This window comes from Lichenostomus cassidix, unplaced genomic scaffold (assembly GCF_008360975.1).
Source record: "Lichenostomus cassidix isolate B80296 unplaced genomic scaffold, HeHo_3.0 HiC_scaffold_860, whole genome shotgun sequence".
NCBI classification, from domain to species: Eukaryota; Metazoa; Chordata; class Aves; order Passeriformes; family Meliphagidae; genus Lichenostomus; species Lichenostomus cassidix.
Window position 1 is genome coordinate 1 of NW_028147361.1, and position 24,884 is coordinate 24,884.

At 60.6% G+C, this 24,884-nt stretch overlaps 4 protein-coding genes and 1 long non-coding RNA gene across 6 annotated transcripts; all 5 read right to left on the reverse strand.

Moving 5' to 3' along the window:
* Window positions 1-546: 546 nt before the first annotated feature.
* On the reverse strand, window positions 547-5,729 carry LOC146423304 (large proline-rich protein BAG6-like). The gene is made up of 10 exons (XM_085044897.1): window positions 5,679-5,729; window positions 5,431-5,552; window positions 5,167-5,299; window positions 4,874-4,991; window positions 3,852-4,030; window positions 2,960-3,013; window positions 2,546-2,761; window positions 2,165-2,293; window positions 1,487-1,678; window positions 547-798 (listed from the first exon to the last, which is right to left on the reverse strand). Exons 1-10 carry the CDS (start codon window positions 5,727-5,729, stop codon window positions 547-549), a joined length of 1,446 nt encoding a protein of 481 aa, XP_084901023.1.
* Window positions 5,730-6,075: 346 nt separating this feature from the next.
* On the reverse strand, window positions 6,076-7,805 carry LOC146423305 (uncharacterized). Its single transcript, XM_085044896.1, has 2 exons — window positions 7,512-7,805; window positions 6,076-7,065 (listed from the first exon to the last, which is right to left on the reverse strand). The coding sequence occupies exon 2, from the start codon at window positions 7,057-7,059 to the stop codon at window positions 6,571-6,573; it is 489 nt and encodes a 162-aa protein (XP_084901022.1). The 5' UTR covers window positions 7,060-7,065; window positions 7,512-7,805; the 3' UTR covers window positions 6,076-6,570.
* Window positions 7,806-7,863: 58 nt separating this feature from the next.
* On the reverse strand, window positions 7,864-9,440 carry LOC146423306 (uncharacterized). Its single transcript, XR_014847585.1, has 2 exons — window positions 9,223-9,440; window positions 7,864-8,450 (listed from the first exon to the last, which is right to left on the reverse strand). It is a non-coding gene; the product is annotated as an uncharacterized LOC146423306 (long non-coding RNA).
* Window positions 9,441-9,628: 188 nt separating this feature from the next.
* On the reverse strand, window positions 9,629-19,299 carry LOC146423307 (spliceosome RNA helicase DDX39B). 2 transcript variants are annotated; one of them, XM_085044895.1, is made up of 10 exons: window positions 19,046-19,299; window positions 18,268-18,395; window positions 17,595-17,687; window positions 16,268-16,451; window positions 14,808-14,926; window positions 12,919-13,050; window positions 12,137-12,246; window positions 11,240-11,384; window positions 10,523-10,670; window positions 9,629-9,926 (listed from the first exon to the last, which is right to left on the reverse strand). In XM_085044895.1, the coding sequence occupies exons 1-10, from the start codon at window positions 19,254-19,256 to the stop codon at window positions 9,910-9,912; spliced, it is 1,287 nt and encodes a 428-aa protein (XP_084901021.1). In that variant the 5' UTR covers window positions 19,257-19,299; the 3' UTR covers window positions 9,629-9,909. The 2 variants fall into 2 exon arrangements, 1 of the variants encoding a protein (XP_084901021.1); XR_014847584.1 differs by lacking the exons at window positions 9,629-9,926; window positions 10,523-10,670; window positions 11,240-11,384; window positions 12,137-12,246 and having other exon boundaries at window positions 12,921-13,050; window positions 14,427-14,926.
* Window positions 19,300-22,001: 2,702 nt separating this feature from the next.
* Window positions 22,002-24,406, reverse strand: LOC146423308 (sialidase-1-like; the record flags this gene model as incomplete). Its single annotated transcript, XM_085044898.1, has 4 exons — window positions 22,002-22,263; window positions 22,917-23,136; window positions 23,210-23,392; window positions 24,061-24,406. Coding segments are annotated over 4 exons (970 nt in total), but the record flags the coding sequence as incomplete, so codon positions are not given.
* Window positions 24,407-24,884: the final 478 nt, after the last annotated feature.

A 24,884-nucleotide genomic window follows, 5' to 3' on the forward strand; every position in this document is an offset into this window, starting at 1 on the left:
TCCCCCATGTCGAGGTCCCAACCCTCCATTTCAGAATCTCCGCCCCAATTTCGGGATTTCCTCCCCCCACTTCAGTCTCTCCATCCCCAGTTTTGGGTTTTCCAGTCCCCATTTTGGGGTCTCCACCCCCAATTTTGGGATGCCCACCCCAAATTTTGGTATTTCCTCCTCTATTTTGTGCTCTCCACCCCAAATTTCAATCTCTCCACCCCAAATTTCACTCTCTCCACCCCAATTTCACTCTCTTCACCCCAAGTTTTGGGATCTCCACCCCAAATTACAGGATTCCCACCCCAATTTCATGATTTTCTCCCCAAATTTCAATCTCTCCAACCCAAATTTGGGATTTCCTCCCCCATTTCAGTCTCTCCACCCCAAATTTTGGTCCCTCCACCCCGAATTTCAGGATTTCCTCCCCCGTTTTGGGATTTCCTCCCCCATTTCGGGCTCTCCACCCCAAATTTCGGGCTCCCCACCCCCAATTTTGGGATTTCCTCCCCAGTTTCACTCTCCCCACCCCAAATTTCAGTCTCTCCAACCCCAATTTCAGGATTTTCTCCCCAATTTCACTCTCCCCACCCCAAATTTCGGGCTGCCCACCTGGATGGGGATGGTGGCCTGCTGCACCAGCATGGGGGGCCCGTAGTGGGGGAGGGGCCTGGCCAGCTGCAGGGGGCGGGGCGGCGCTCCGGCCAGGTTACAGCGCAGCTCGGCCAGAGTGACCAGAGCACTGCCCAGCAGCCGCTGCCCCTCCCCCACCAGGTTCAGCAGCCGCTGTGCCTCCTCGCGGCCCTCGCTCTGGGGGAGGGGAAACGGGGGGTCAGGGGGGCAAAATACAGATTTGGGTCCCCAAAAATACCCCAAATACCCCAAAATACAGATCTGGGGTCCCAAAAGACCCCAAAATACCCCAAAAGACAAATTTGGGGTCCCCAAAATACCCCAAAATCCAGATCTGGGTCCCCAAAATACCCCAAAATCCAAATTGGAGTCCCCAAAACCCCCAAAATCCAGGTTGGGGTCCTCCAACCCCCCGACCCCCAAATATGGTTTTTTAAAAGCACAAAAATTTCCCGAATTCTGCCCCTGGCGACCCCAAAAATGCCCCCCAAACTCCCCAATCCCCCCGAATCCCCCCTGAAGCCCCCAGACCCACGTTGTTGTTGTAGTCGGCCGTGGCAGTGCTGCCCAGGATGTCACGATAGCGCTGCTGATGTGACCCCAAATCGCCTCCTCTGAGCCCCTCAAGCACCCCAAAGCCCCCCAGGACACCCAAACTGCCCAGGACCCCCCAAAGCCCCCCAAAGCCCCCAGACCCACGTTGTTGTTGTAGTCGGCCGTCGCGGCGCTGCCCAGGATGTTGTGATAGCGCTGCTGATGTGACCCCAAATCGCCTCCTCTGAGCACCCCAAAGCCCCCTCAGGACTCCCCAAACCCCCCAAAGCCCCCCAATCCCCCCGAATCCCCCTGAAGCCCCCAGACCCACGTTGTTGTTGTAGTCGGCTGTCGCAGCGCTGCCCAGGATGTCGCGATAGCGCTGCCGGAACGGCTCCAGCCGCGTCTCCAGCCGCCGCAGCTCCCCCAGCAGCTCCCCCAGCTCGGCCGGAGTCGGGGGGCTGCGGGTGGGCAGAGGGGAGGGTGAGACCCCCGAAATCACCCCAGAAACAGCCCAAAAATCCTCCCCAAAATCACCCCGAAATCATCTCGAAATCACCCCAAAAATCCTCCCCAAGATCACCCCAAAATCACAAAAATCCACCCAAAATCACAAAAATCCAGCCCAAAATCACCCCAATCCGCCCCAAATCCACCCTGAAATCACCCCCAAATCGCAAAAAAAAAAAAAAAAACCTAAAATATTAAAAAAATACCCAAAACACCCTCTAAGCTCCCCAAAACTATACTGAAATACCTAAAAATCTGAAAAAACAATTCCCCCCAAAAAATGCAAAAAACACCCCAAAAAAGTCCCAAAATAAATCCCAAAAAAACCCAAAAAAATCCCAAAAAATCAAAAAAATATTAAAAAAAATCCCCAAAAATAATAAAAAAAACCCCTAAATTAAAAAATCCCAAAAAATAAAAATAATAATTAAAAAAGCCCAAGAAACCCAAAAAATCCCCAAAACCCCAAACTCCCAAAATCCCAACTCCCTGTGCTCACCTGGCAGCCTCGGCCAGGCGCGGGCTCGGGGGCCTGGGGCTCGGGGCTCAGCAGGGGCTGAAGCTTCCATCTGCTCCTCGGGGGCGCGGGGGGCTCGGGGGGCTGGGGGGCGAGCGAGACCCCAGTGCCCTGGGGGAGGGGAGAGTGGGATTTGGGGTGAGATGGGGGGGTTTGGGTGTTTGGGGGGATTTGGGGGGATTTGGGGTGTTTGTGGGGATTCTGGGGGGATTTGGGGTGGATTTGGGTGATTCAGGATGGTCTTGGGGTATTTGGGGAGGATTTGGAGAGGATTTGGGGAGGATTTGGGGAGGATTTGGGGTAGTTTTGGGGTATTCAGGGTGGTTTTGGGGTTCTAGCTAACCTTGTGCTGTGCCAGGAGGCCCCAGACGTGTTTTTGGGGCATTTTGGGTGATTTTGGGGTATTTTTGGGGTCTCTCTCACCTCCAGCTGGGCCAGCACCCCCTGGATGTGTTTTGGGGATGATTTTTGGGGTATTTTGGGGTATTTTGGGGTCTCTCTCACCTCCAACTGGGCCAGCACCCCCTGGATGTCCCTCAGCATGTGTTGAGCCACCAGCAGCCTCATCCGGGGTTCACTCTGGGGGAAAATGGGGGTCAGTTTGGGACCCCAGAATGGGGAGGGGGCAGCCTGGACCCCCAAAATGGGGAGGGGGCAGCCTGGACCCCAAAATGGGGAGGGGGCACAGCCAGGACCCCCAGAATGGGGAGGGGGCACAGCCAGGACCCCAGAATGGGGAGGGGGCACAGCCTGGACCCCCAGAGCCCCCAGACCCACCTGGCCAGGGCCTTGGTCCATGTTGATGTGGACATCGACCGAGGAGCCATCGATCTGGGGGGCAAAGTTAGTGACCTCTGCTAGGACCACTGACCCTCCAAAAATCACTGACCACTCCCCAAATTAGTGACCTTTTCTAAAATCAGTGACCCCTCCCCAAAGTTAGTGACCTCTGCTAGAACCACTGACCCTCCCAAAATTACTGACCCCTCCCCAAATTAGTGACCTCTGCTAGAACCACTGACCACTGCCAAAATCACTGACCCCTCCCCAAATTACTGACCTCTACCAAAACCAATGACTCCTCCCAAAATTACCGATCTTTTCTAAAACGACTGATCACTCCCAAAATTACTGATCCCTCTGAAATCACTGACCCCTCCCCAAAATTACTGACTCTTTCTAAAATAACTGACCACTCCCCAAAATCACTGATCCCTCCCCAAAATTACTGACATTTTCTAAAATCACTGGCCACTCCCAAAATCACCGATTTCTCCTCAAAATTGCTGACCCCTCCCCAAAATTACTGACCCTTCACCCACAAAATTACTGACCGCTCCTCAAAATTACTGACTTCTTCTAAGATTACTGACCCTTTCTAAAATAACTGACCCCTCCCCAAAATCACTGACCCCTCACCCCCAAAACCCCCCACCCCAAATCACTGACCCCACACTGCCCCCCACCCCAAAATCACCAAATCCTTCACTGTCCCCCAGACCCCCAAAGCCCCAAACTCTAAAAGCCACCCAAAGCCCCCCAAAAGGCCCCCAGACCCCAACCCCCCAAAACCCCCAAAACCCGCAAAAACCCCCAAAAGTCCCCAAACTCCCCCAACAGCCCCTCAACCCCCCAAACCCCCCGAGCTCCCCAGAAGCCCCTCACTCACGGGCAGGTTGAAGGTCCCCACCATGACGTAGCTGTTGGCGTTCCTGTCCGGCCCCCCCCGGGCGCCCCCCCCGTTCTGGGGGGGAGGGGAGCTGCCCAGCCCCGAGGGACCCCCGGAGGAGGGGGACTGCGCCTGGGGGGGGGCGCGCTCCACCAGGTGGATCACCTTGCCCCCCACATCTGGGGAGAATGGGGGGGTTAGGGGTGAGACCCCCACACAGAGACCCCCAAAAAATCCCAAAATGAACCTGTAGTGACCCCCAGGGTTAGGGGTGAGACCCCCACACAGAGACCCCAAAAATCCCAAAATGAACCTGTAGTGACCCTCAGGGTTAGGGGTGAGACCCCCACACAGAGACCCCCCAAAAAATCCCAAAATTGTAATGACCCCCAGGGTCATCCCAGCCCCCCAAAACCACCCCAGACCCCCCGGCTGTCCCATCCCAACCCCAACACCCACGGAAACCCCAAACCCCGACTCTCCATCCCAATCCTGACCCCAAATCCCAGAGAAATCCCAAACCTCCCAAGCCCTCAACTTTCCGATCCCAATCCCAATTCCCAGAGAAACCCCCCAAACCCCCCACAGCCCCCAACCCCTCCAAACCTCCGACTCTCCATCCCGATCCCAACACCCACGGAAACCCCAAACCGCCGACATTTCCATCCCAACCCCCAGAGAAACCCCGAGCCCCCCCAAGTCCCCAACTCTCCGATCCCAATCCCAACTCCCAGAGAAGCCCCCAAACCCCCAAACCCTCCAAACCCTGACGCTCCCATCCTGATCTCAATCCCCACGGAAACCCCAAACCCCCGACATTTCCATCCCAATCCCCAGAGAAACCCCGAACCCCTCCAAAGCCCCGACTCTCCGATCCCAATCCCAATTCCCAGAGAAGCCCGAAAGCCCCAAATTCCCCAAGTCCCCGAAATCCCTCATTTCATCCGAACCCCCCCCAAACCCCCAAATCCCCCCAAATCCCCCAAATCCCCCAAATCCCCAAAAAGTCCCCGTTCCCTCACTGTAGTCGCGCAGCCGCCGCTCGTCCTGCAGCACTCTGCCCTGGTAGATCAGCCGCTGTTTCTCCGCCGCGATGCTCACCGCGCCCGCGATGCGCTGCTTGAACTCGCGCACCGAGATCTGCGGGACGGCCGGGGGGGACAGTGTCACACCGGGAATGTCACAGTGTCACACCGGGGGGGTCACCGGGCCGGGGGTGACACCGGGGGGGTCACAGTGTCACACCGGGGATGTCACACCGAGGGTCACACCGCCATCGCCCCCTCCTCCTCCTCCTCCTCGGCCTCCTCCTCACCTCGGGCTCCACCTCGAAGCTCCGCGTCTGCGAGTCCAAGGTCTTGACGAGCACCTGCAGCACGTCGGGCCGCTGCTCCTCCGCCATGGCGGGCCGGGCGGGCCGGGCGGGCCCGGGCTGAGGAAGGGCGGCCCTGAGGGGACAGCGGGGGTTGGCGGGCCGTTAGCGCGCCCCGAGCGCCTTCCCGGCTCTCCCCGGCGCGCTGAGCCCCTCAGAAACCCCCCGAGCTCCTCATCCTCCTCCTCCTCCTCCTCATCCTCCCACCTCGCCGCTCGCGGTTCTCCCGACGCGGCCGCGGCCGTTGGGCCTAGCGCCTGCTGCGCACTGCGCCTGCGCCGCCAGGACCCCGCGGGGCTGCTCCGAGCGCGCCTGAAGCGGCGCGGCCACTGCGGGAAACCCACCGGAAACCTCCCCGAACCTTCCCGAGACTCCTCCGGGGCTCCCCCGCCGGTACCGGAGCCGTTAAAAGCCGCGGAACGGCCGCGCCGGCATCAGGCGCCCGCCGAAGTCACCCCTAAGGGGGGCGGGAAGCCCCTCAGCGTGAGGCGCACGCGCGCCGCCATCTTAGCGCCCCGCCGCTCCCGCCGCCGCCATTTTGCTTGAGGGCGGCGCCATGTTTGGAGCGGGCGGGAAGGCCGCGCAGGCCCGGCCCGCCTCACCGCAACCGACAGCGCCCGCGGAGACACAAAATCGCCTTTATTTACCAAAAAACCGCGGCGGGAAGGGGAGGGGAGGGGAAGGCCGCCGGTGGGGTGGCGCGCGGGCAGAGCTGGCGGGAGTGGGCGGAGCCCGAAGCCTGAGGGAGCTGTCAATCACAGTGGGCGGAGCTTCGGTGTGCGTGTGGCAGCGGGGCGGGGCTACTGTGCGGTGACGTCATTGGGAGGAGTTTTCGGAGCGTTAACAGTGGGCGGAGCCTCCGAAAGGGCTGTGGGCGTGGCCTTGGTTCTGTGGGCGTGGTCTCCCCAGGCTCCACCCTCAGGGGGGATTTGGGGCTCCCGGGGGTCTCAGAGCCCGAGGGTTCCGGTGGTCCATGGCGGTCCCGGGGAGCTCCCAGAGGGGTCCCGGTGGTGCTTTGGTGCTCCCGGCGGTCCATGAGTGTTCCCGGTGGTCATTTAGTGTTGGCTACTAGTTGTCCTTTAGTGTTTCCGGTGGTCCAGGGGGATCCCAGGGCGTTCCCGGTGGTCCACTCGGGACCCCGCCGGTCCGTTATTGCTGCTTCCCGGTGGTCCATTAGTGTTCCCGGTGGTCCATTCGAGACCCCGGGGGTCCATTATTGCTGGCTCTCGGTAGTCCATTAGTGTTCCTGGTGGTCAATTAGAGTTCCCGGTGGTCCATTCCCGTTCCCGGTGGTCCACTCGGTACCCCGCCGGTCCAGCCGGACCCGCAGCCCCTCGGGGGTCTCCCCTAGAGCGGGGAGGGTCTCTCCTTGCCCTGGCCGGGGCTCGGGGGGTCCCACCACTCGGTCGGGGGCTCCTCCGGCGGCTCGGGCGGCTCCCGCCCGTCGGGGTCTCCCCGGGCGCGCTGCCGCGGGGCGGGGGGCGCGGCGGCCCGGGGGTCTCGGGGGTCTCGGGGGTGTCCGCGCAGGCTGGCGAGCAGCACCAGCGCCTGCAGCAGCGCGTAGAGCGCGGCGAGCGGCAGGAGGTGCCGCAGCACGGCCCGCAGCCCCGCCGCCGCCGCCGCGAACGCCAGCACGCCCTGCAGCCAGGCGCCCCCCGCGCCGCCCCGGCCCCGCAGCCCCAGCGCCCCCAGCGCCGCCCGCGCCGCCCCCAGAGACCCCCGAACCGCCAGGTCGAACACGTGCCGCGCCAGCGCCAGGCAGATGTCCAGCGGCTCCGGCGGCGCGGCGGGGTCCGGCGGGGGGCCGCGGCCCCAGGGAGGGTCCAGAGCCCACATCGGGGGCTGCGGGAGAGGGACAGCGTCAGCGGGGCGGGGGGACAGGGAGACCCCCGGAGTCACACTGAGGGGACAGGGGGGGACAGGGAGACCCCCGGAGTGACACCGGGGGGACAGAGAGACCCCCGGAGTGACACTGGGGGGACAGAGAGACCCCCGGAGTCACACTGGGGGGACAGGGGGACCCCTGGAGTGACGTGCGGGGCAGGAGGGGACAGTGACCACCTCAGGACACGGGGGACAGTGACCACCCCAGAGTTACATGCAGGGCACAGGCGGGACAGGGAGACCCCCAGAGTGACACTGGGGGGACAGGGAGACCCTCAGAGTCACGTGCGGGGCGGGAGGGGACAATGACCACCCCAGGACACGGGGGACAGTGACCCCCCAAAGTCACACGAGGGGTACCGGTGACTTCCCCCCGCCCAGCCCCTCCCCCCCGGGGGTCTCACCTCGGGGTACCCGGATGTGGGGTGGGGGATGGGCCGGGGGGGCTCCCAGGACCCTCGGGGGGGGCAGTGGGGGTCCCGAGTCCCTCCGGCCACCGCGTCCACCCAGCCCGGGCCGCTCGGAGCTCCCCGGGGGAGGGGCGATGGCGGGGCGGGGGAGGGGCGGTCCGGGGCCGCGGGGACCCCCGGGGAGGGGGAGGGGAGGGTCCCGCTTTGCCCCCCCGCCCCGAGCGACCCCCACTCACCCAAGATGGCGCCCGCGCCGCGCCCTCTCCAAGATGGCGGTGCGCACGTGACCCCGCCAGGCCCCGCCCCCCGAGCGCCCCCTGGCGGCTTAATAAAACAACGGCGCCGCTTCGCTTGAGCCCCAAAATCGCCTTTATTTCACCCAAATCCGCACCAATCCCACCCCTCACCGCCCACCCCCCGTCCGGCGGCGCCGTCCGTGCCGAAGAGTCGATCGGAGCTGGAACAGAAACACGATGTCAGGCGGGCGAAGGGCGCAGGGAACTCCCGGTGCTCCGGGAGCGATGGGGGAACTCCCCTTCCCGGGGGTCGCGGGGATGGAATTGGGGCTGGGGGATCGGAATGGGGTCTGGGGGATCCACATGGGGTCTGGGGGATCCACATGGGGTCTGAGGGATCCGAATGGGGTCTGGGGGATCCACATGGGGTCTCGGGGATCGGAATGGGGTCTGAGGGATCCACATGGGGTCTGGGGAATCCACATTGGGTCTGGGGGATCCACATGGGGTCTGGGGGATGATGTGACTCCTGGGGCGGCGGCTCAGGGCGCTGCGAGTGTGTCCTCACGGCGGATCAGGGAACTGAACCGATTCCTCATCGCCGCCGCCGCGGAGGGACGGAGGGGTCTCGGGGGCTCACCGGGGGTCTTACCGGGGCTCTTACCGCGGACATCGCGGTCCCGGCGGTCAGCAGCACCTGCATCGCGCGGGGAGGAAAGGGGTGGCTGAGGTCAGTGAGGTCACCCAGCGGTCCGGGCTGACCCCAGGGTGGACACTGAGCCTCCCGGGTGGGTCTGGGGGCGTCGCTCAGGCCTGCGGTGTCCTCAGGGGGGTCGGAGACTCTAGTCTTTGGCATCATCACCGCGACAGCCACCCGGGGTTGGGGACAGAGCCAGGGGACAGCGAATCCCGAATTCACCCAGGCTCGGCGGTCCAGCCACCGCAGATCCCCTCATGGGGACACAGAACCCTCCCAGCGCCTCTTCCGAGAAAACCCTAATTCCTCCGAGACCCCCAGCCCGCTCCGCGAGCCCCGATCGCCCTCAGGACCCCCTGACCGCCTTTTGAACCACCCGATGGCATTTAGAAACCCCTGATAGCCTTTAGAACCACCCGATAGCCTTTAGAACCACCCGATGGCATTTACAAACCCCTGACAGCCTTTAGAAACCCCCGATCGCCCTCAGAACCCTGCGATCGCATTTAGAGCCCCCTGATGCCCCTCAGGACACCCCGATCGCCTTTAGAAACCCCTCATCCTCCTCAGGACACCCCGATGGCCCTCAGGACACCCCGATCCCCCTCAGAAGGCCACAATCCCCCTCAGGACACTTCGACCGCCCCCAGAACCCCCTGATCGCCTTTAGAACCCCCGATCTTCCTCAGGACACCCCAATCCCCCTCAGAAGGCCACAATCCCCCTCAAACCCCCCCAATCCCCTCACCACCACCACATCTTTCCCGCTCACCTCCTCACGGCGCGAAGAGACTCCCGACGTCCTCGCGGCGCTTTTTATAGCGCTGCCAAGCCCCGCCCACCCCGAGCCCCGCCCACCCGCCAAGATGGCGGCGCGCCGTGAGGGGAGACCTGAAGCCACGCCCCCGCTAACGGTTTCCCGCTCGCTGTCAAACCACGCCCAGTAAGCTCCGCCCCAGCACCAAACCACGCCCCTTCGCCTTTTACGGTTTCTCATTATCCCAGCCCCGCCCCCTTACAAGCCCCGCCCAATTTACCTTTTATGGCAGCCTATTAATTCCAGCCCCCGCCCCCCGCACAAGCCCCGCCCAATTTGCCTTTTATGGCAGCCCATTCATTCCAGCCCCGCCCCCTCACAAGCCCCGCCCCCTCACAAGCCCCGCCCCCAGGCGCTCAAAGCCGATCCGGCAAAACTTTATTACCAAAAAACCAGAAATTGTACAGCCGGGGGGGTCGGGAGGTCCCGGGGGGGTCGGGGGTCCCCAGGCCCCTCCCCCCAGCTGCTACACGGGGGAAACTTCACTTTTTTTCTGTTTTTTCTTCTTTTTTTTTGTCTTTTCAGGCCTTTTTCTACAAAACCCCCGGGGAGGGGGAGGGCAGCCCTTCCCCCGCGGCCGGGATGGGTTGGGGGAACTGGGGGGTCGCGGGGGGTCCCGGCGGCGGCAGGGCCTGGGGGCTCTTATCGGGTCTGTTCGACTGGGGGAGAGGGAAAAGGGGAGGGGGTTAGGGGAAAGGAACACAGCCACCCCAAAAACCATACAGAAACACCAAAAAAATACCCTGAAACCCCCAAAAAACACCCAGAGCCACCCCAAAAACCATACAGAAACCCTAAAAACCAGCCAGAACCCCAAAAACCATACAGAACCCCCATAAAACACACCCAAAACCCCCAAAAAACACACCCAGAAACACCAAAACCACACCCAAAACTCCCAGAAACCCCAAAAAGCCACCCAGAACACCCAAAACCCCAACCAGAAACCCCCAAAACCACCCAGAACACCCAAAACACACCCAGAACCCCTAAAAAACCACCCAGAAACACCAAAAATCACCAAGAACTACAGCAATCCCACCCAGAACCCACAAAAATCCCACCCAGAGCCCCCCGGGACCCCCAAAATTTGGTCTCACTGTAGGGGAAATGTCCATCTCGTTGGGCAGTTTGTTGATGTCCACCCCAAACCCTGTACCCCATGGCTGCTGACCATATCCAGGACACCCCAAATCCCCCCAGATCCCCCCAGGACTCCCCAAAATCCCCCCAAATCCCCCAAAACGGGTCTCACTGTAGGAGGAGATGTCGATCTCGTCGGGCAGCTCGCTGATGTTCACCTCAAACCTGTCCTGCACGTCGTTGAGGATTTTGGCGTCGTTCTCGTCCGACACGAAGGTGATGGCCAAGCCCTTGGTGCCAAAACGGCCGGCTCGGGCCACCTGCCGGACACAGCGGGGGTCAGTGGCACCCCAAAAACACCCTGGGACCCCAAAAACCACCCCTGGGACCCCAAAAACCACCCCAGGGACCCCAAAAACCCCTGGGACCCCAAAAACCACCCCTGGGACCCCAAAAACCACCCCTAGGATACCCAGAAACCACCCCTGGGACCCCAAAAACCCCGAAACCACCCCTAGGATCCCCAAAAAGCCCCAAATCCTTGTGGTCAGCCCTTTCCAGGACACTAAAAAAAATCCCAGGACATCCCAAGACCACTCCAGGACACCCCAGACCCTTCCAGGACCCAAAAAAATCCCTCCAGGACGCCCCCAGACCCTCCCAGGACACCCCCAGACCCCACGAAGTGCAGGTCAGCGTCCGAATCCTTGGCCATGTCCCCATTGTGCCCCAAATCCTGGTGGTCAGCACCTTCCAGGACCCCAAAAATCCCCTCCAAGACACCCCCAGACCCTCCCAGGACCCCAGAAAGCCCCTCCAGGACCCCAATAAACTCCTCCAGGACCCCAAAAATCCCTCCAGGACCCCAAAACAAGCCCCCCAGCCCCACCCGGTGCAGGTAGGTGTCGGAATCCTCCGGCATGTCGTAGTTGAAGGCGATGTTGACCCTCTCGATGTCCATCCCGCGGCCAAAGAGGTTTGTGGCCACCAGGATGCGGCGCTGGAAGTCCTTGAACTGCTGGTACCGCGAGAGCCTGGGGGACACGGAGGGGTTAGGGGATTTTGGGGGTTTTTTTGGGGTCCTGTGGGGTTTTTGGGGTCATGGGTGGTCCCGGGGAGGGGTTTGGGGTGATTTGGGGTGAGGCTGAGGGGTCTCTGGGGGGTCTAGAAGGTTCTAGGGAGTGTTTAGGGGGTTAAGGGTTGGTTTGGGGTCAGTCAGGGAAGGGGCAGAGGGGGTTTTGGGGGAATTCGGGGAGGTTTGGGGGATTCAGGGATGTTTATATGGAGTTTTTGGGCATCCAGGGATGGTTTTTAGGGTGTTTTGGGGTGTTTTTAGGGTGTTTTTGGGGTTTTTCACCTCTCCTCCTGCAGCATCCCACGGTGGATGGTGATGAGGGATTTAGGGATGGTTTGGAGGGTTTTGGGTTGGTTTTAAGGGTGTTTTTGGGGTGTTTTTGGGGTTATTTTTGGGGTTTTTCACCTCTCCTCCTGCGGCATCCCACAGTGGATGGCGATGGCAGGGGTGGGTCAGGGTTGATTTTGTGGTATTTAGGGTTGGTTTGGGAGGTTCATGCGAGCTCAGGGATGGTTTTTGGGGTGATTTTGGGATGCTTTTAGGGTGTTTTTAGGTTTTTTCACCTCTCCTCCTGCGGCATCCCACAGTGGATGGCGATGGCCAGGGTGGCTCAGGGTTGATTTTGGGATATTTAGGGTTGGTTTGGGAGGTTCAGGTGAGCTCAGGGTTGGTTTTTAGGGTGTTTTTGGGGTTATTTTTGGGGTTTTTCACCTCTCCTCCTGCGGCATCCCACGGTGGATGGCGATGGCTGGGAAGTTCTGCTCCACCAGCAGCTGCGCCAAGGCGATGCAGCGCTGAACTGACTTCACGAAGATCACCACCTGGGGACCCAAAAATGGGGTGATCAGAGCATCCCAAACCTCAAAATACACCCAAAAAAACCCCCCAAAACACTGCTGAACTGACTTCACGAAGATCACCACCTGGGGACCCAAAAATGGGGTGATCAGAGCATCCCAAACCCCAAAATACACCCCAAAACACCTCTGAACTGACTTCACGAAGATCACCACCTGTGGGGAACCCAAAATGGGGTGATCAGAGCATCCCAAACCCCAAAATACCCCCAAAAACATGCCCAAAACACTGCTGAACTGACTTGACAAAGATCACCACCTATGAGACCCCAAAACAGGGCAGTCAGTGCATCCCAAACCCTGAACAGCCCCGAAACAGCCCCAAAACCCCAGGATCCCCCATCCCAACCCCTCAAATCCCACATTTTCCCCTCTCTCCATGGGGATTTTGGGGTGGATTTCGGGGTCTCCCTGGTATTTCAGGCTATTTCGGGGTCTCCCCATGGATTTCAGGGTAGATTTCAGGGTGGATTTCAGGGTCTCCCCGGTATTTTAGGCTAATTTCAGGGTAGATTTTGGGGTCTCCCCGGTATTTCAGGCTAATTTTGGGGTCTCCCCGGTATTTCAGGGTGGATTTGGGGGTGGATTTCGGGGTCTCCCCAGTACTCCAGGCTATTTTGGGGTCTCCCTGCCCACCTGGTTGAACTCGAGCACGTCCAGCAGGTCGAAGAGTTTCCTGTTCTTCTCGTTGTCCTTGAGTTTGACGTAGTACTGCTGCAGGCCGTGCAGCGTCAGCTTCGTCTCGTCGTCCACGAAGATCTCCATGGGCTGGGGGGGGAAGGCGCTGAGCCCCCGCCTGGGGGGGGACCCCAAAACTGCCCCTGACCCTCCCCAAGGGACCCCAGACCCTGGAACTATCCCTGACCCCAAAACTGCCCCCCGGGACCCCAAAACTGCCCCCCTGGGAGCCCAAACCCTAAAACTATTCCTGACCCCAAAACTGCCCCACTGGGAGCCCAAACCCTAAAACTATTCCTGACCCCAAAACTGCCCCACTGGGAGCCCAAACCCTGACACTATCCCTGACCCCAAAACTGCCCCCCTGCAACCCCAAAACTGCCCCCCTGGGAGCCCAAACCCTAAAACTATCCCTGACCCCAAACCGCCCCCAACCCAGCCCGGGGGACTCCAAACCCTGAAACTACCCCTGACCCCAAAACTGCTCCCCTGAGACCCCAAAACTGCCCCTGACCAGCCTGGCGGGGAACCCAAACCCTGAGACTATCCCTGACCCCAAAACTGCCCCCCTGGGACTCCAAATCCTATAACTATCCCTGACCCCAAAACTGCCCCCCCTAGCACCCCAAACCCTGAAACTATCCCTGACTGTCTGGGGACCCCAAAGTGCTCCCCCTGGGCACCCTGAACCCCAAAACTGCCCCCCCTGGACACCCCAAATTGCCCCTGAGCTCACCCGGGCATCCTGAGCTGCCCCCAACCCCACCTGGGGGACCCCAAACTGCCCCTGAGGCCACCTGGGCAGCCTGAACTGCCCCTGAGACCCCAAAAGAGTCTCAGGAAGCCCAAAATTGCTCCTCGAGGATCTCAAAACTGCCCCCGAGTCCCAAAGGAGTCATCAAGGACCCCAAAAAGCATCTCAGGGACCCCAAAACTGCTCCTGGGAGCCCAAAAAGAGTCCTGAGCACTACAACATTGACAGCCCGAGAAGAGCCTTGAGGACCCCAAAACTGAGACCCCAAAAAGCACCTCAGGGACCCCAAAACTGTCCCTAAGACCCCAAAAAGAGTCTCCAGGACCCCAAAACTGTCCCTAAGACCCCAAAAAGCTTTTAAAGGACCCCAAAAGTGTCTCTAACACCTTGAAGAGCCTAAAGGACCTCACAACTGAGACCCCAAAACGACTCTCAAGGGCTCCAAAACTGACCCCAAAATGAGTCTCAAGGACCCCAAAACTTCTCAAGGACCCCAGAACTGTCCCTAAGACCCCAAATTAAGTCTGGAAAACCCCAAAACTGAGACCCCAAAAGAGTCTCACACCCCCGGTGGTGTCCCTACATCCCCTCCCCCATCGCCCCCCATCCCCCCACCCCATTTTGGGTCTCTCCTGCCCCTCCCGGGGGTCTCCCCTCCCCCACTCCGGGGGTCTCCTGCCCCTCCCGGGGCTCTCCTGCCCCTCCCCCCCACCTTGCCCCCCTGCCCAGCCCCCCGCCTCCTGCCGAGGGTCACTTCGGGGCTCCGGCCGCCGCCGCTGGGGGGTCCGGGGGGTCACTCCGTGGCCGAATTTGGGGTTCCCGCCGAGTCCTCAACGCCGTCCGGGCCGGGGGGAGTCCCGGGGGGGCTGCAGGACCCCCAGAGCTCGGGGGGATCTTCATCCGGATGGACCCCAAAATCGAGGAGGAGGAGGAGGAGAGGAGGAGGAGGAAGGGCGATGACCGAGGGGGGGGAGGGGCGCGAGAGCTCTTCCGCAAGGAGGGGGAGGGGCGGCGGCGGTGGTGGGGGAGGGGCGAGGTGGTGGTGGTGGTGGTGGGGGAGGGGCTGGGAGGAGGAGGTGAGGTAATTAATTACGTCTTGCATGAATTTGCGGCACACGGGACGAATTTCCTTGCTCAGGGTGGCGCTGAACATCATGACCTGCTTTTCGTGAGGGGTCATGCGGAAAATCTCCTGCACGTCCCGGCGCATGTCTGCGGGGGAAAATGACATAAATATGGGGTTAGAGAGGAGAAACCAGCATTAGGAAAATCTCCTGCACGTCCCGGCGCATGTCTGCAGAGACAAAAATTGGGGTTAGGGGGCAGAAATACGGGGTTTGGGGTGAGAAATTGGGGTTTGGGGGGCAGAAATTGGGGTTAGGAAAATCTCCTGCACGTCCCGGCGCATGTCTGCGGGGACAAAAATTGGGGTTAGGGGTGAGAAATTGGGGTTTAGGGGGAAGAAAATAGGGTTAGAAAATCTCCTGCACGTCCCGGCGCATGTCTGCAGGGACAAAAATTGGGGTTAGAGGGCAGAAATATGGGGTTTGGGGTGAGAAATTGGGGTTAGAGAGGAGAAATCAGCATTAGGAAAATCTCCTGCACGTCCCGGCGGATGTCTGTGGGGAGAAAATGACATAAATATGGGGTTAGAGAGGAGAAATTGGGGAAAAATATGGGGTTAGGGGGCAGAAATTGGGGTTAGGAGAGAGAAATTGGGGTTAGAAAAATCTCCTGCACGTCCCGGCGCATGTCTGCAGAGAGAAAATGGGGTTAGAGAACAGAAATATGGGGTTTGGGGGCAGAAATTGAGGTTAGAGAGGAGAAATTGGGGTTAGGAAAATCTCCTGCATGCCCTGGCGCATGTCTGGGGGGAGAAAATGTGGGGTTAGGGGGGAAAATATGGGGTTAGAGAGGAGAAATTGGGGAAAAATATGGGGTTGGGGGCAGAAATTGGGGTTAGGAAAATCTCCTGCACATCCCAGCGCATGTCTGGGGGGAAAAAATGGGGTTAGGGAACAAAAATATGGGTTTTGGGGTAAGAAATTGGGGGAAAAATTGGGGTTTGGGATGGGAAATGGGGGAAAAATTGGGGTTTGGGGGCAGAAATTGGGGTTAGGAGAGAGAAATTGGGGTTAGGAAAATCTCCTGCATGTCCCGGCACATGCCTAGGGAGAAAATACAGGGTTACAAGGCAGAAAATGGGGTGAGGGAGCAGAAATTGGGGAAAATATGGGGTTTGGGGGCAGAAATTGGGGTTTAGCGGGGAGAAAATAGGGTTAGGAAAATCTCCTGCATGTCCCGGCACATGTCTGCAGAAAGAAAATGGGTTAGGGGGAAAAATAGGGGTTTGGGGGTGAGAAATTGGGGTCTGAGAGAGAGAAATTCGGGTTAGGAAAATCTGCTGCATGTCCTGGAGCATGTCTGTGTGGAAAAATGGGGTTTGGGGTGAGAAATACGGGGAAAATGGGGGTTGGGGGCAGAAATTGGGGTCCCAATGCTCCCCCCACCCCCTGAGAGCCCCAAAAAGCCCCAAATTTGCCCCAAACTGACCGAGCTGCTCGAGCATCTTGTCGCACTCGTCCAGGATGAAGTGTTTGATGTGTTTGAGGTTGAGGCTTTTGTTCCTCGCCAGGGCCAGGATGCGCCCTGGAGTTCCAACCACGATGTGGGGACAGTTCTTCTTGAGCACCTCCTCGTCCTTCTTGATGGACAGCCCGCCGAAAAACACTGCCACCTGGGGGGAAAAACACCCAAAATCAGCCAAAAACACCCCAAAATCAGAATAGAATCATCCTTGATGGACAGCCCGCCGAAAAACACTGCCACCTGGGGGGAAAAAATACCCAAAATCAGCCAAAAACACCCCAAAATCAACATAAAATCATCCCTGATGGACAGCCCGCCGAAAAACACTGCCACCTGGGGGGAAAAAATACCCAAAATCAGCCAAAAACACCCCAAAATCAGAATAGAATCATCCTTGATGGACAGCCCGCCAAAAAACACTGCCACCTGGGGGGAAAAAACCCAAAATTAGCCCAAAAATCAAAATAAAATCATCCCAAAAACCATCTGTGATGGACAGCCCGCCGAAAAACACTGCCACCTGAGGGGAAAACACCCAAAATCAGCCAAAAACGCCCCAAAATCAACATAAAATCATCCCTGATGGACAGCCTGCCAAAAAACTCTGCCACCTGGGGGGAAAAAATACCCAAAATCAGCCAAAAACACCCCAAAATCAACATAGAATCGTCTGTGATGGACAGCCCGCCGAAAAACACTGCCACCTGAGGGGAAAACACCCAAAATCAGCCCAAAACACCCCAAAATCAGAATAGAATCATCCTTGATGGACAGCCCGCCGAAAAACACTGCCACCTGGGCCCAAAAACACCCAAAATCAGCATAAAATCATCCCTGATGGACAGCCCATCAAAAAACACTGCCACCTGAGCCAAAAATCACACAAAATCAGCCCAAAATCAAAATAAAATCATCCCAAAAACCATCTGTGATGGACAGCCTGCCGAAAAACACTGCCACCTGGGCCAGAAAAACCCAAAATGAGCCCAAAATCAGAATAAAATCAACTCTGACACACAAAGCCCCAAAAAACACTGCAGGGTGGGCATAGTAAGACACCTTGGAACCCCAGAACACACGAAGATCCCCCAAAAAATGCCTCTGGGATGAAGAAATCCCAAAAAACAGAACTGTTTTCAAGGGGGGTCAGCGATCTGAACCCCAAAACTGCCTCTGGGATCCCCAAACTCCTTCAGAGCCACCTGGGGTCTCTCAGGACCCCAAAAATCCTTTCAGGACCTTGCTAAACCTCTCAGGACCCCCAAAATCCCCTCAGAGCCCCCAAACCCACCTTGACACTTGGCATGTATTTGGAGAATCTCTCGTACTCCTTGCTGATCTGGAAGGCGAGTTCTCGAGTGTGACACATCACCAGCACTGACACCTGGGGGGACAGAGCTCTGTGACACCTGTGTGACACCCTAAAACATCCTGTGACACCCCAAAAACCCCCTGAGACCCCCAGAGTTCTTGAGTGTGACACATCACCAGCACTGACACCTGGTGGGACACGGGGACAGAGCTCTGTGACACCTGTGTGACACCCCAAAACCCACCTGTGACACCCCAAAACCCACCTGTGACACCCCAAAAACCCCCTGAGACCCCCAGAGTTCTCATGGGTGACACATCACCAGCACTGACACCTGGTGGGACAGAGCTCTGTGACACCTGTGACACCCCAAAACCCACCTGTGACAGCCCAAAAACCCGCAGAGCCACCCTGACACCCCCAGAGTCCTCATGTGTGACACATCATCAGGGGAGACATGGGGACAGAGCTCTGTGACACCCCAAAATCCACCTGTGACACCCCCAGAGCCACCCTGAGACCCCCAGAGTCCTCATGTGTCACACATCACCAGGGAAGACATAAGGACAGAGGTCTGTGACACCCCCAGGACACCCCAAAAACACCCCAAAACACCCCAAAAAACCCTAAAACCACCCCCAAACTGCCTCACCTGGCCGGTGACGGGCTCGAGCTGCTGCAGGGTTGCCAACACAAACACGGCCGTTTTGCCCATGCCGGACTTGGCCTGGCACAGCACGTCCATGCCCAGGATGGCCTGAGGGATGCACTCGTGCTGGACTGGGGGACAAAGGGGTCAGGGGTCAGCAGGACAGACTGGACAGTCACTGAAGGTCAGGAATGACCCCAAAACCACTCGGGAGCTCCACAGAGCTCTTCGGTACGTTCCTAAATCTTTCAGTGTTTTCTTAAATCCGACAGATTCACACTCAAACCCCTTCAGAGCCTTCCCAAACCTTCTCAGGACCCCCCAGACCCCCTCAGGACCCCAAACCCCTTCAGAACCATCCCAAACCCCCTCAGGATCCCCCAAACCCCTTCCAGAACCTTCCCAAACCCCTTCAGAACGCCCTAAATCCCTTCAAAACCTTTCCAAATCTTCTCAGGACCCCCCAACCTCTTTCCAGAATCTTCCCAAACCCCTCCAGAGCCTTCCCAAGCCCCTCAAGACCCACCAAACCCCTTAAAATCTTCCCAAACGCCTTCAGGACTCCTCAAATCCCCTCAGAACCCTCCCAAATTCCTTCAGCACTTTCCCAAACCCATCAGATCCACACCCAAACCCCTTCAGAACCTTCCCAAACCCAACAGATCTACACCCAAAACCCCTCAGGACCTTCTAAACCCCCTCAGCACCCCCAAAACCCCTTGAGCACCATCCCAAACCCCCTCAGCACCCCCAAACCCCCCCAAGCCTCCTCCCCAGGCACCTTCGGAGGGATGCTCGAAGCCGCAGTCGACGATGGCGCGCAGCAGCTCGGGTTTGAGCAGGAAGTCCCGGAAGCCCGAGCTGTGGATGGACACGTAGGAACCCTTGACGTCCTTCTTGGGGGGAGCCTCGGCCCCGTCGGCCCCCGCCGCGTTCTCCACCTCGTCATCCTCGTAGTCCAGCAGCTCGTTGTCCACGTCGTTCTCCGCCATGACCACGGCTGGGGAGAGCGGAGGGTGAGCCCAAAACAGCCCCAAAGGGAGTGGGATTGATGAGAATTGATGCCAAAAGGGTTTGGGATTGATGAGAATTGATGCCAAAAGGGTTTGGGATTGATGAGAATTGAGCCCAAAACGGTGTGGGATTGCTGAGAATTGACCCCAAAGGGATCTGGGTAGGGACAGGGAGGAGGAGGTGAGGGGTGAGCCCAAAACAACCCCAAAAGGGAGTGGGATTGCTGAGAATTGACCCCAAAAAGGTGTGGGATTGCTGAGAATTGACCCCAAAAGGGATCTGGGTAGGGATAGTGAGAAGGAGGAGGTGAGGATTGATCCCAAACAGGTGTGGGGTCAGTGAGGGGTGAGCCCAAACAGGTATGGGGTCATTGGAAATTGAGCCCAAATGGGTGTGGGGTCAGCGAGAATTGAACATAAACGGGTGTGGGATTGCTGAAAATGGACCCCAAAAGGGATCCAGCAGGGTCAGCAATGAGAGAGCACCAAGAATTGACCCCGAAAGGGATCCAGGTAGGGACAGTGACGAGGGAGTGAGAATTGATCCCAAACGGGTGTGGGGTCAGCGAGAATTGAGCCCGAAAGGGTGTGGGATCACCAAAAATTGATCCCAAAAGGGATCCAGGTATGGATAGTGAGGAGGAGAGTGAGGGTTGATCCCAAAAGGGTTTGGGGTCAGCGAGGATTGACCCCAAAATGGTGTGGGATTATCAGAAATTGAGCCCAAAAGGGATCTGGGAATGGTCAGTGAGGAAAGGATATCAGAACCAACAACATCACCTGTGGGATGACCAAAAATCAACCCCAAAAAGGTGTGGGGTCACCGAAAATTGACCCCAAAAGGGATGCAGGTAGGGACAGTGATGAGGAGGTGAGAATTGAGCCCAAAAGGGTTTGAGATCACCAAAAATTGAGCCCAAAATGGATCCAGCAGGATCAGCAATGAGAAAGCACCAAAAATTGATCCCAAAAGAAATCCAGGTAGGGACAGTGAGGAGGGAGTGAGAATTGATCCCAAAAGAGTGTGGGATCATTGAGAACTGACCCCAAAATGGTCTGGGACCACCGAGAATTGACCCTAAAAGGAATCCAGGTAGGGATAGTGAAGAAAGGACATCAGGACCACCAAGATCACCCATATGACCATCAAGAGTTGACCCCAAAAGGGGTCTGGGAAGGGTCAGCAATGATCTGGCCCCAAGAGCACCCCAAAGGGTCTGGGAACGGTCAGCACCGAGTGACCACCAATGGCCCAAGACCACCAGCACTGCCCAGAGGGTCTGGGCAGGGTCAGCACCGAGTGACCCCAAAAATCTGGACATCACCAGCCCCCCAGGACCCCAAAACGCCGCAGACCACCAAGGGGTTTGCATGTCCATCGCCCACCCTGAGACCCCGCTGGACATCTGACCGCCAGCAGCACCCGGAATATCCCAAAAATCCCCTACAACCCACAGGGGACCCTTCAGCAGGACCCAGGGCTGACCCCGAGTGACCACAGCCGGACAGCCCCAGAATCCCGATGGACGAGGGGTCAGACACCCCCTGACCCCAAAGCACGGCGCTGCTGACCCCAAAGCACGGCGCTGCTGACCCCAAAACACAACGCTGCTGACCCCAAAGCACGGCGCTGCTGACCCCAAAGCACGGCGCTGCTGACCCCAAAGCACGGCGCTGCTGACCCCAGAAACCAACCGCGGGACCCCCGAGGGCTCCGGGATCGCCGCGACCCCCGGAGAGCCCGCGATCCCCTCCCGGCATCATCATCGCCTCTCCGCGGGGGACCCTAAATAGGGGATTTCTGCCCCTCAGAACGAGACCCCAAATCAGAGACTTCTGCCCCTCAGAACGAGACCCTAAAACAGGGATTTCTGCCCCTCATAACGGGACCCAAATCGGGAATTTCTGCCCCTCAGAACGAGACCCCAAAACGAGGATTTCTGCCCCTCAGAACGCCCCCCGCCCCTCAGAACGGGACTCTGCCGCCCCTCGCCCCTCACGGAGCACCGCCACCTCCGCTCTCCCTCCCCGGGAGGCACTCAGCGCTCCCCGCCATCCCCGCCGCCCTTCCCGCCATTTCTCCGCCGCCGCTCTCTCCCCCCGCCGCCCCCCGGCGCCGCCATCTTGGCGCGCACAACGGCGGCGCCCTCACCGAGCCTCCCGGGCGGCGGCGGCGGCCGCGGGGAGCAGCGGGGGACGCGGGGAGCGCGGGGCGGGCGGGGAGGCGCGGCGGGGAGCGGCGATGGGCGGCGGGAGAGGCGATGGCGGCGGATGCTGCTCGGGCCCGGCCCGACTCACCCGAGACAAGCGACCGCCGCGACCGACAAGGCGGGGCTGCGCGTCACTTCCGGCCCGGCCCCGCGCGCGCCGCCAGGGCCCCGCCCGCCGCCCGGGGCTGCCCGCGGCGATCGCCGGACCGAGTCCGGCCCGGTTTGAGGCCTCGCCGATGGTCCCACGGCCCTCCGCGCCGCCCCGCCGCCGCCATCCCGGCCCTGCCCGCCTCCCCGCCGCTCTCCCCGCCGCCCGCCGCGCTCCTCCCGCCTCCCGCCGCGCACAGACCTCCGCTCGGGCAGCGAGACGGACAGCCCCGCTCCGGGGTCCTCGGGGAGCCCGCGCGCCCGCGGTGCCGAGCAGGAGCCCCGGCGGAAGCCCCGCCCCCCGCGTCGCTATGGCAACGGTTCCCGCCGCGCCCGGCCACGCCCCCAGCGATGACGCAGCGCGGCGCTCGGCCAATGGGTTTATTGCGCGCCGCGGCGGGGGCGGGGTCAGGGCTCGCCCGCCAGGCTGATGGTGGCCAATGAGACGCTCTCGGTGGAGAGGTAACGCCCCTTCTCGTAGATGAGGTACACCAGGGGGGCGTGGCCCTGCTCCTCGGGGGGCGGAGCCGCCAGCGCCGAGTACCCGCTGGGCCCCGCCCACACCTGCAGGCCACGCCCCCACCACGAGCTGCCGTTGTCGAAGCTCCAGCGCAGCGTCAGGTTCACCCCTGGGGGCGGAGCCTGTCGGGACACGCCCACACCAGCCACGCCCACACCAGCCACGCCTCCTTCATCAAATCCCCGCCCCCTGCAGCTGCTTCCCCCCAAACCCCGAGCTGGGGACCCCCAGAGCCCCCCAGACACCTCAGGCCACCTGAACCCCGCGGGACACTGTCCCTCCCGTGTCCCCCCTGTGTCCCTCCGTGTCCCCTCGTGTCCCCTCTGTCCCCACTGTCCCCGCTGTCCCCTCTGTCCCCTGTACCCCATTGTCCCCGCTGTCCCTCCCATGTCCCCCCTCTATCCCCGCTGTCCCCCCCGTGTCCCCCCGCTGTCCCTCCCGTGTCCCCCCGCTGTCCCCTCTATCCCCGCTGTCCCCACTGTCCCCACTGTCCCCGCTGTCCCCCGTGTCCCCCGCTGTCCCTCCCATGTCCCTCCGTGTCCCCCGTGTGTCCCCGCTGTCCCCGCTGTCCCCTGTCCCCTCACTGTCCCCGCTGTCCCCTCACTGTCCCCGCTGTCCCCCCGCTGTCCTCGCTGTCCCCTCACTGTCCCCCCGCTGTCCCCTCACTGTCCCCGCTCTCCCCCCGCTCTCCCCCCGCTGTCCCCGCTGTCCCTCCCGTGTCCCCACTGTCCCCACTGTCCCCCCGCTGTCCCCGGTGCTCACGCTCGCTCTCGTGGGCCGGGTTGCTGAACAGCACCAGCCCGTGGCTGACCAGCGCTCCTGCGGCCACCGCGGGGTCGGGCAGCGCGGGGTCGAAGGTGACAGCGGCGGGTGGCAGCGTCTCGCCGCCGTCCCAGCTCCGCGCCACCATCCGGCAGCGGCAGCGGTACGAGTTCTGGTTCCGGATGCTCACGGCGATCGAACCGTCGGGCAGCTCGTAGGGCTGCGGGGACAAGCGGTCACCGCCGGACAGCCGCCACCCGCCGGGGGACAGCCCGGGGGTCCCCAGAGCCCACCTGGCACTCGTCGGGGGTGAAGTCGCGGGCGTGTCGCGGCGCTCCGAAGGGGATGGCGGGCAGGACAGCCCCGCGCCGCCAGTGTCGCCCGTTGTCGTCGCTGAGCAGCAGCGACACTCCGTCCCGCTCCAGCGTGCCGTGGCCGCAGAACACCAGGCGACCCCGGAATGGTGACCGCTGCTTCTGGAGGGGGGGCCGGGGGGGTCAGGGCCGGCCGGGACCCCAAACCGACCCAAATTCACCCGAAATTCACCCGAAATTTACCGCAAATTCACCCGAAATTTACCGCAAATTCACCGAAATTCACCCCAAACACGACCGAAACCGACCCCAAACCACCCCAAACTGACCCCAAACCCGCCCCAAAACGACCCCAAAACCACCCCAAACCCACAGCCGGGGGGCTCAGACACCGCCGGGATCCTCAAACCACCCCAAACCGACCCCAAATTCACCCCAAACCCGCCCTAAACCCGCCTGGATTCCCGAGCCGGGGCCGGGAGCAAACACCTCACCCCCGACAATATCGGACAGGTTCGGGGGAGCTCAGAATGACCCTAAAACCACCCCAAACTTACCCCAAAACGACCCCAAACCCACAGCCGGGGGGCTCAGACCCCCCCGGGACCCCCAAACCGACTCCAAACCGACTCCAAACCCGCCCCAAGCCCAGCCCGGGGGTGAACACCTCACTCCCGACAATACCGGATAGGTTCGGGGCGAGCTGAGAATGACCCTAAAACCACCCCAAACTTTCCCCAAACCCACAGCGGGGGGCTTCAGACCCTGCCAGGACCCCCAAACCACCCCAAACCCACCCAAAATTCACCCCGAACCAACCCCAAACCCACCTGGATGCCCGATCCCGGCCCGGGGGCGAACACCTCTCCCCCCACCACGTCGGAGAGGTTCTGGGGGGGTCCCCAGGATCGCCCCCCGTCGCGGCTGCGCAGCAGCAGGGTGCTGGGGGGTCCGCAGGCCTGCGGCGGGTGGGCGCAGCGCGCGTAGAGCAGCAGCACCTCGGCCGGAGTGACCGCCAGCGCGCCCAGGTTCAGCCCGTCCCCCTGCCAGCCGTCATCGGCCGCCAGCTCCGTCGGGCCCCAGGTGGCACCTGCGGAGGGGACACCGTGTGACACCCCCGGCAGGTCTAGACCCAGCCAGGGACCCCCGGCGTGCCCCGGGGAGACCCCAGACCCGCTTAGAGAGACCCCAGACCGGCTTAGGGACACCCAAACCCTCCCAGGGACTCCCCAAACCCTCCCAGGGAGACCCCAGACCCTCCTAGGCACCCCCAGGGACACCCCAGCCCCTCTCAAGGACACCCAGCTCCACCCAGGGAGCCCCCAAACCCTCCTAGGGAGACCGCAGACCCTCCTAGGGACCCTCAGTATCCCCCAGGGAGCTCCCAGACCCTCCTAGGGACCCCCCAGCACTGCCCTGAGAGCCCCCAGACCCATTTCCGTCGTGGGAGTGGCAGCAGGTGACAACTTTGGTCTCCCCCAGAGACCCCTCAGCTCCACCCAGAGAGCCCCCAGACCCATTCAGGGACCTCCCAGCCCCTCTTAGAGACCTGTCAGCCCCCCCAGCCCACCTCCGTCAGGGAAGTGCTGACAGGCGATGACTTCGGACCCCCCCAGCCCCTCCCAGAGACCCCTCAGCCCCTCTTAGGGTCCTC

Bases quoted from the DNA above. Each gene is read 5' to 3' on its own strand.
- LOC146423304 (XM_085044897.1), bottom strand. From the start codon at position 5,729: ATGGCGGCGCGCGTGCGCCTCACGCTGAGGGGCTTCCCGCCCCCCTTA. The intron at 5,553-5,678 runs GTGACTTCGGCG...GGTTTCCCGCAG, and splicing joins GCTTCCCGCCCCCCTTAGGG to TGGCCGCGCCGCTTCAGGCG. The intron at 4,992-5,166 runs GTGAGGAGGAGG...GCCGTCCCGCAG, and splicing joins GCTTCGAGGTGGAGCCCGAG to ATCTCGGTGCGCGAGTTCAA.
- LOC146423307 (XM_085044895.1), bottom strand. From the start codon at position 19,256: ATGGCGGAGAACGACGTGGACAACGAGCTGCTGGACTACGAGGATGAC. The intron at 14,927-16,267 runs GTCAGTTTGGGG...TTTCCCCCGCAG, and splicing joins CAAGATGCTCGAGCAGCTCG to ACATGCGCCGGGACGTGCAG. The intron at 11,385-12,136 runs GTGAAAAACCCC...CGTGTCCCCCAG, and splicing joins GGGATGCCGCAGGAGGAGAG to GCTCTCGCGGTACCAGCAGT.
- LOC146423305 (XM_085044896.1), bottom strand. From the start codon at position 7,059: ATGTGGGCTCTGGACCCTCCCTGGGGCCGCGGCCCCCCGCCGGACCCC.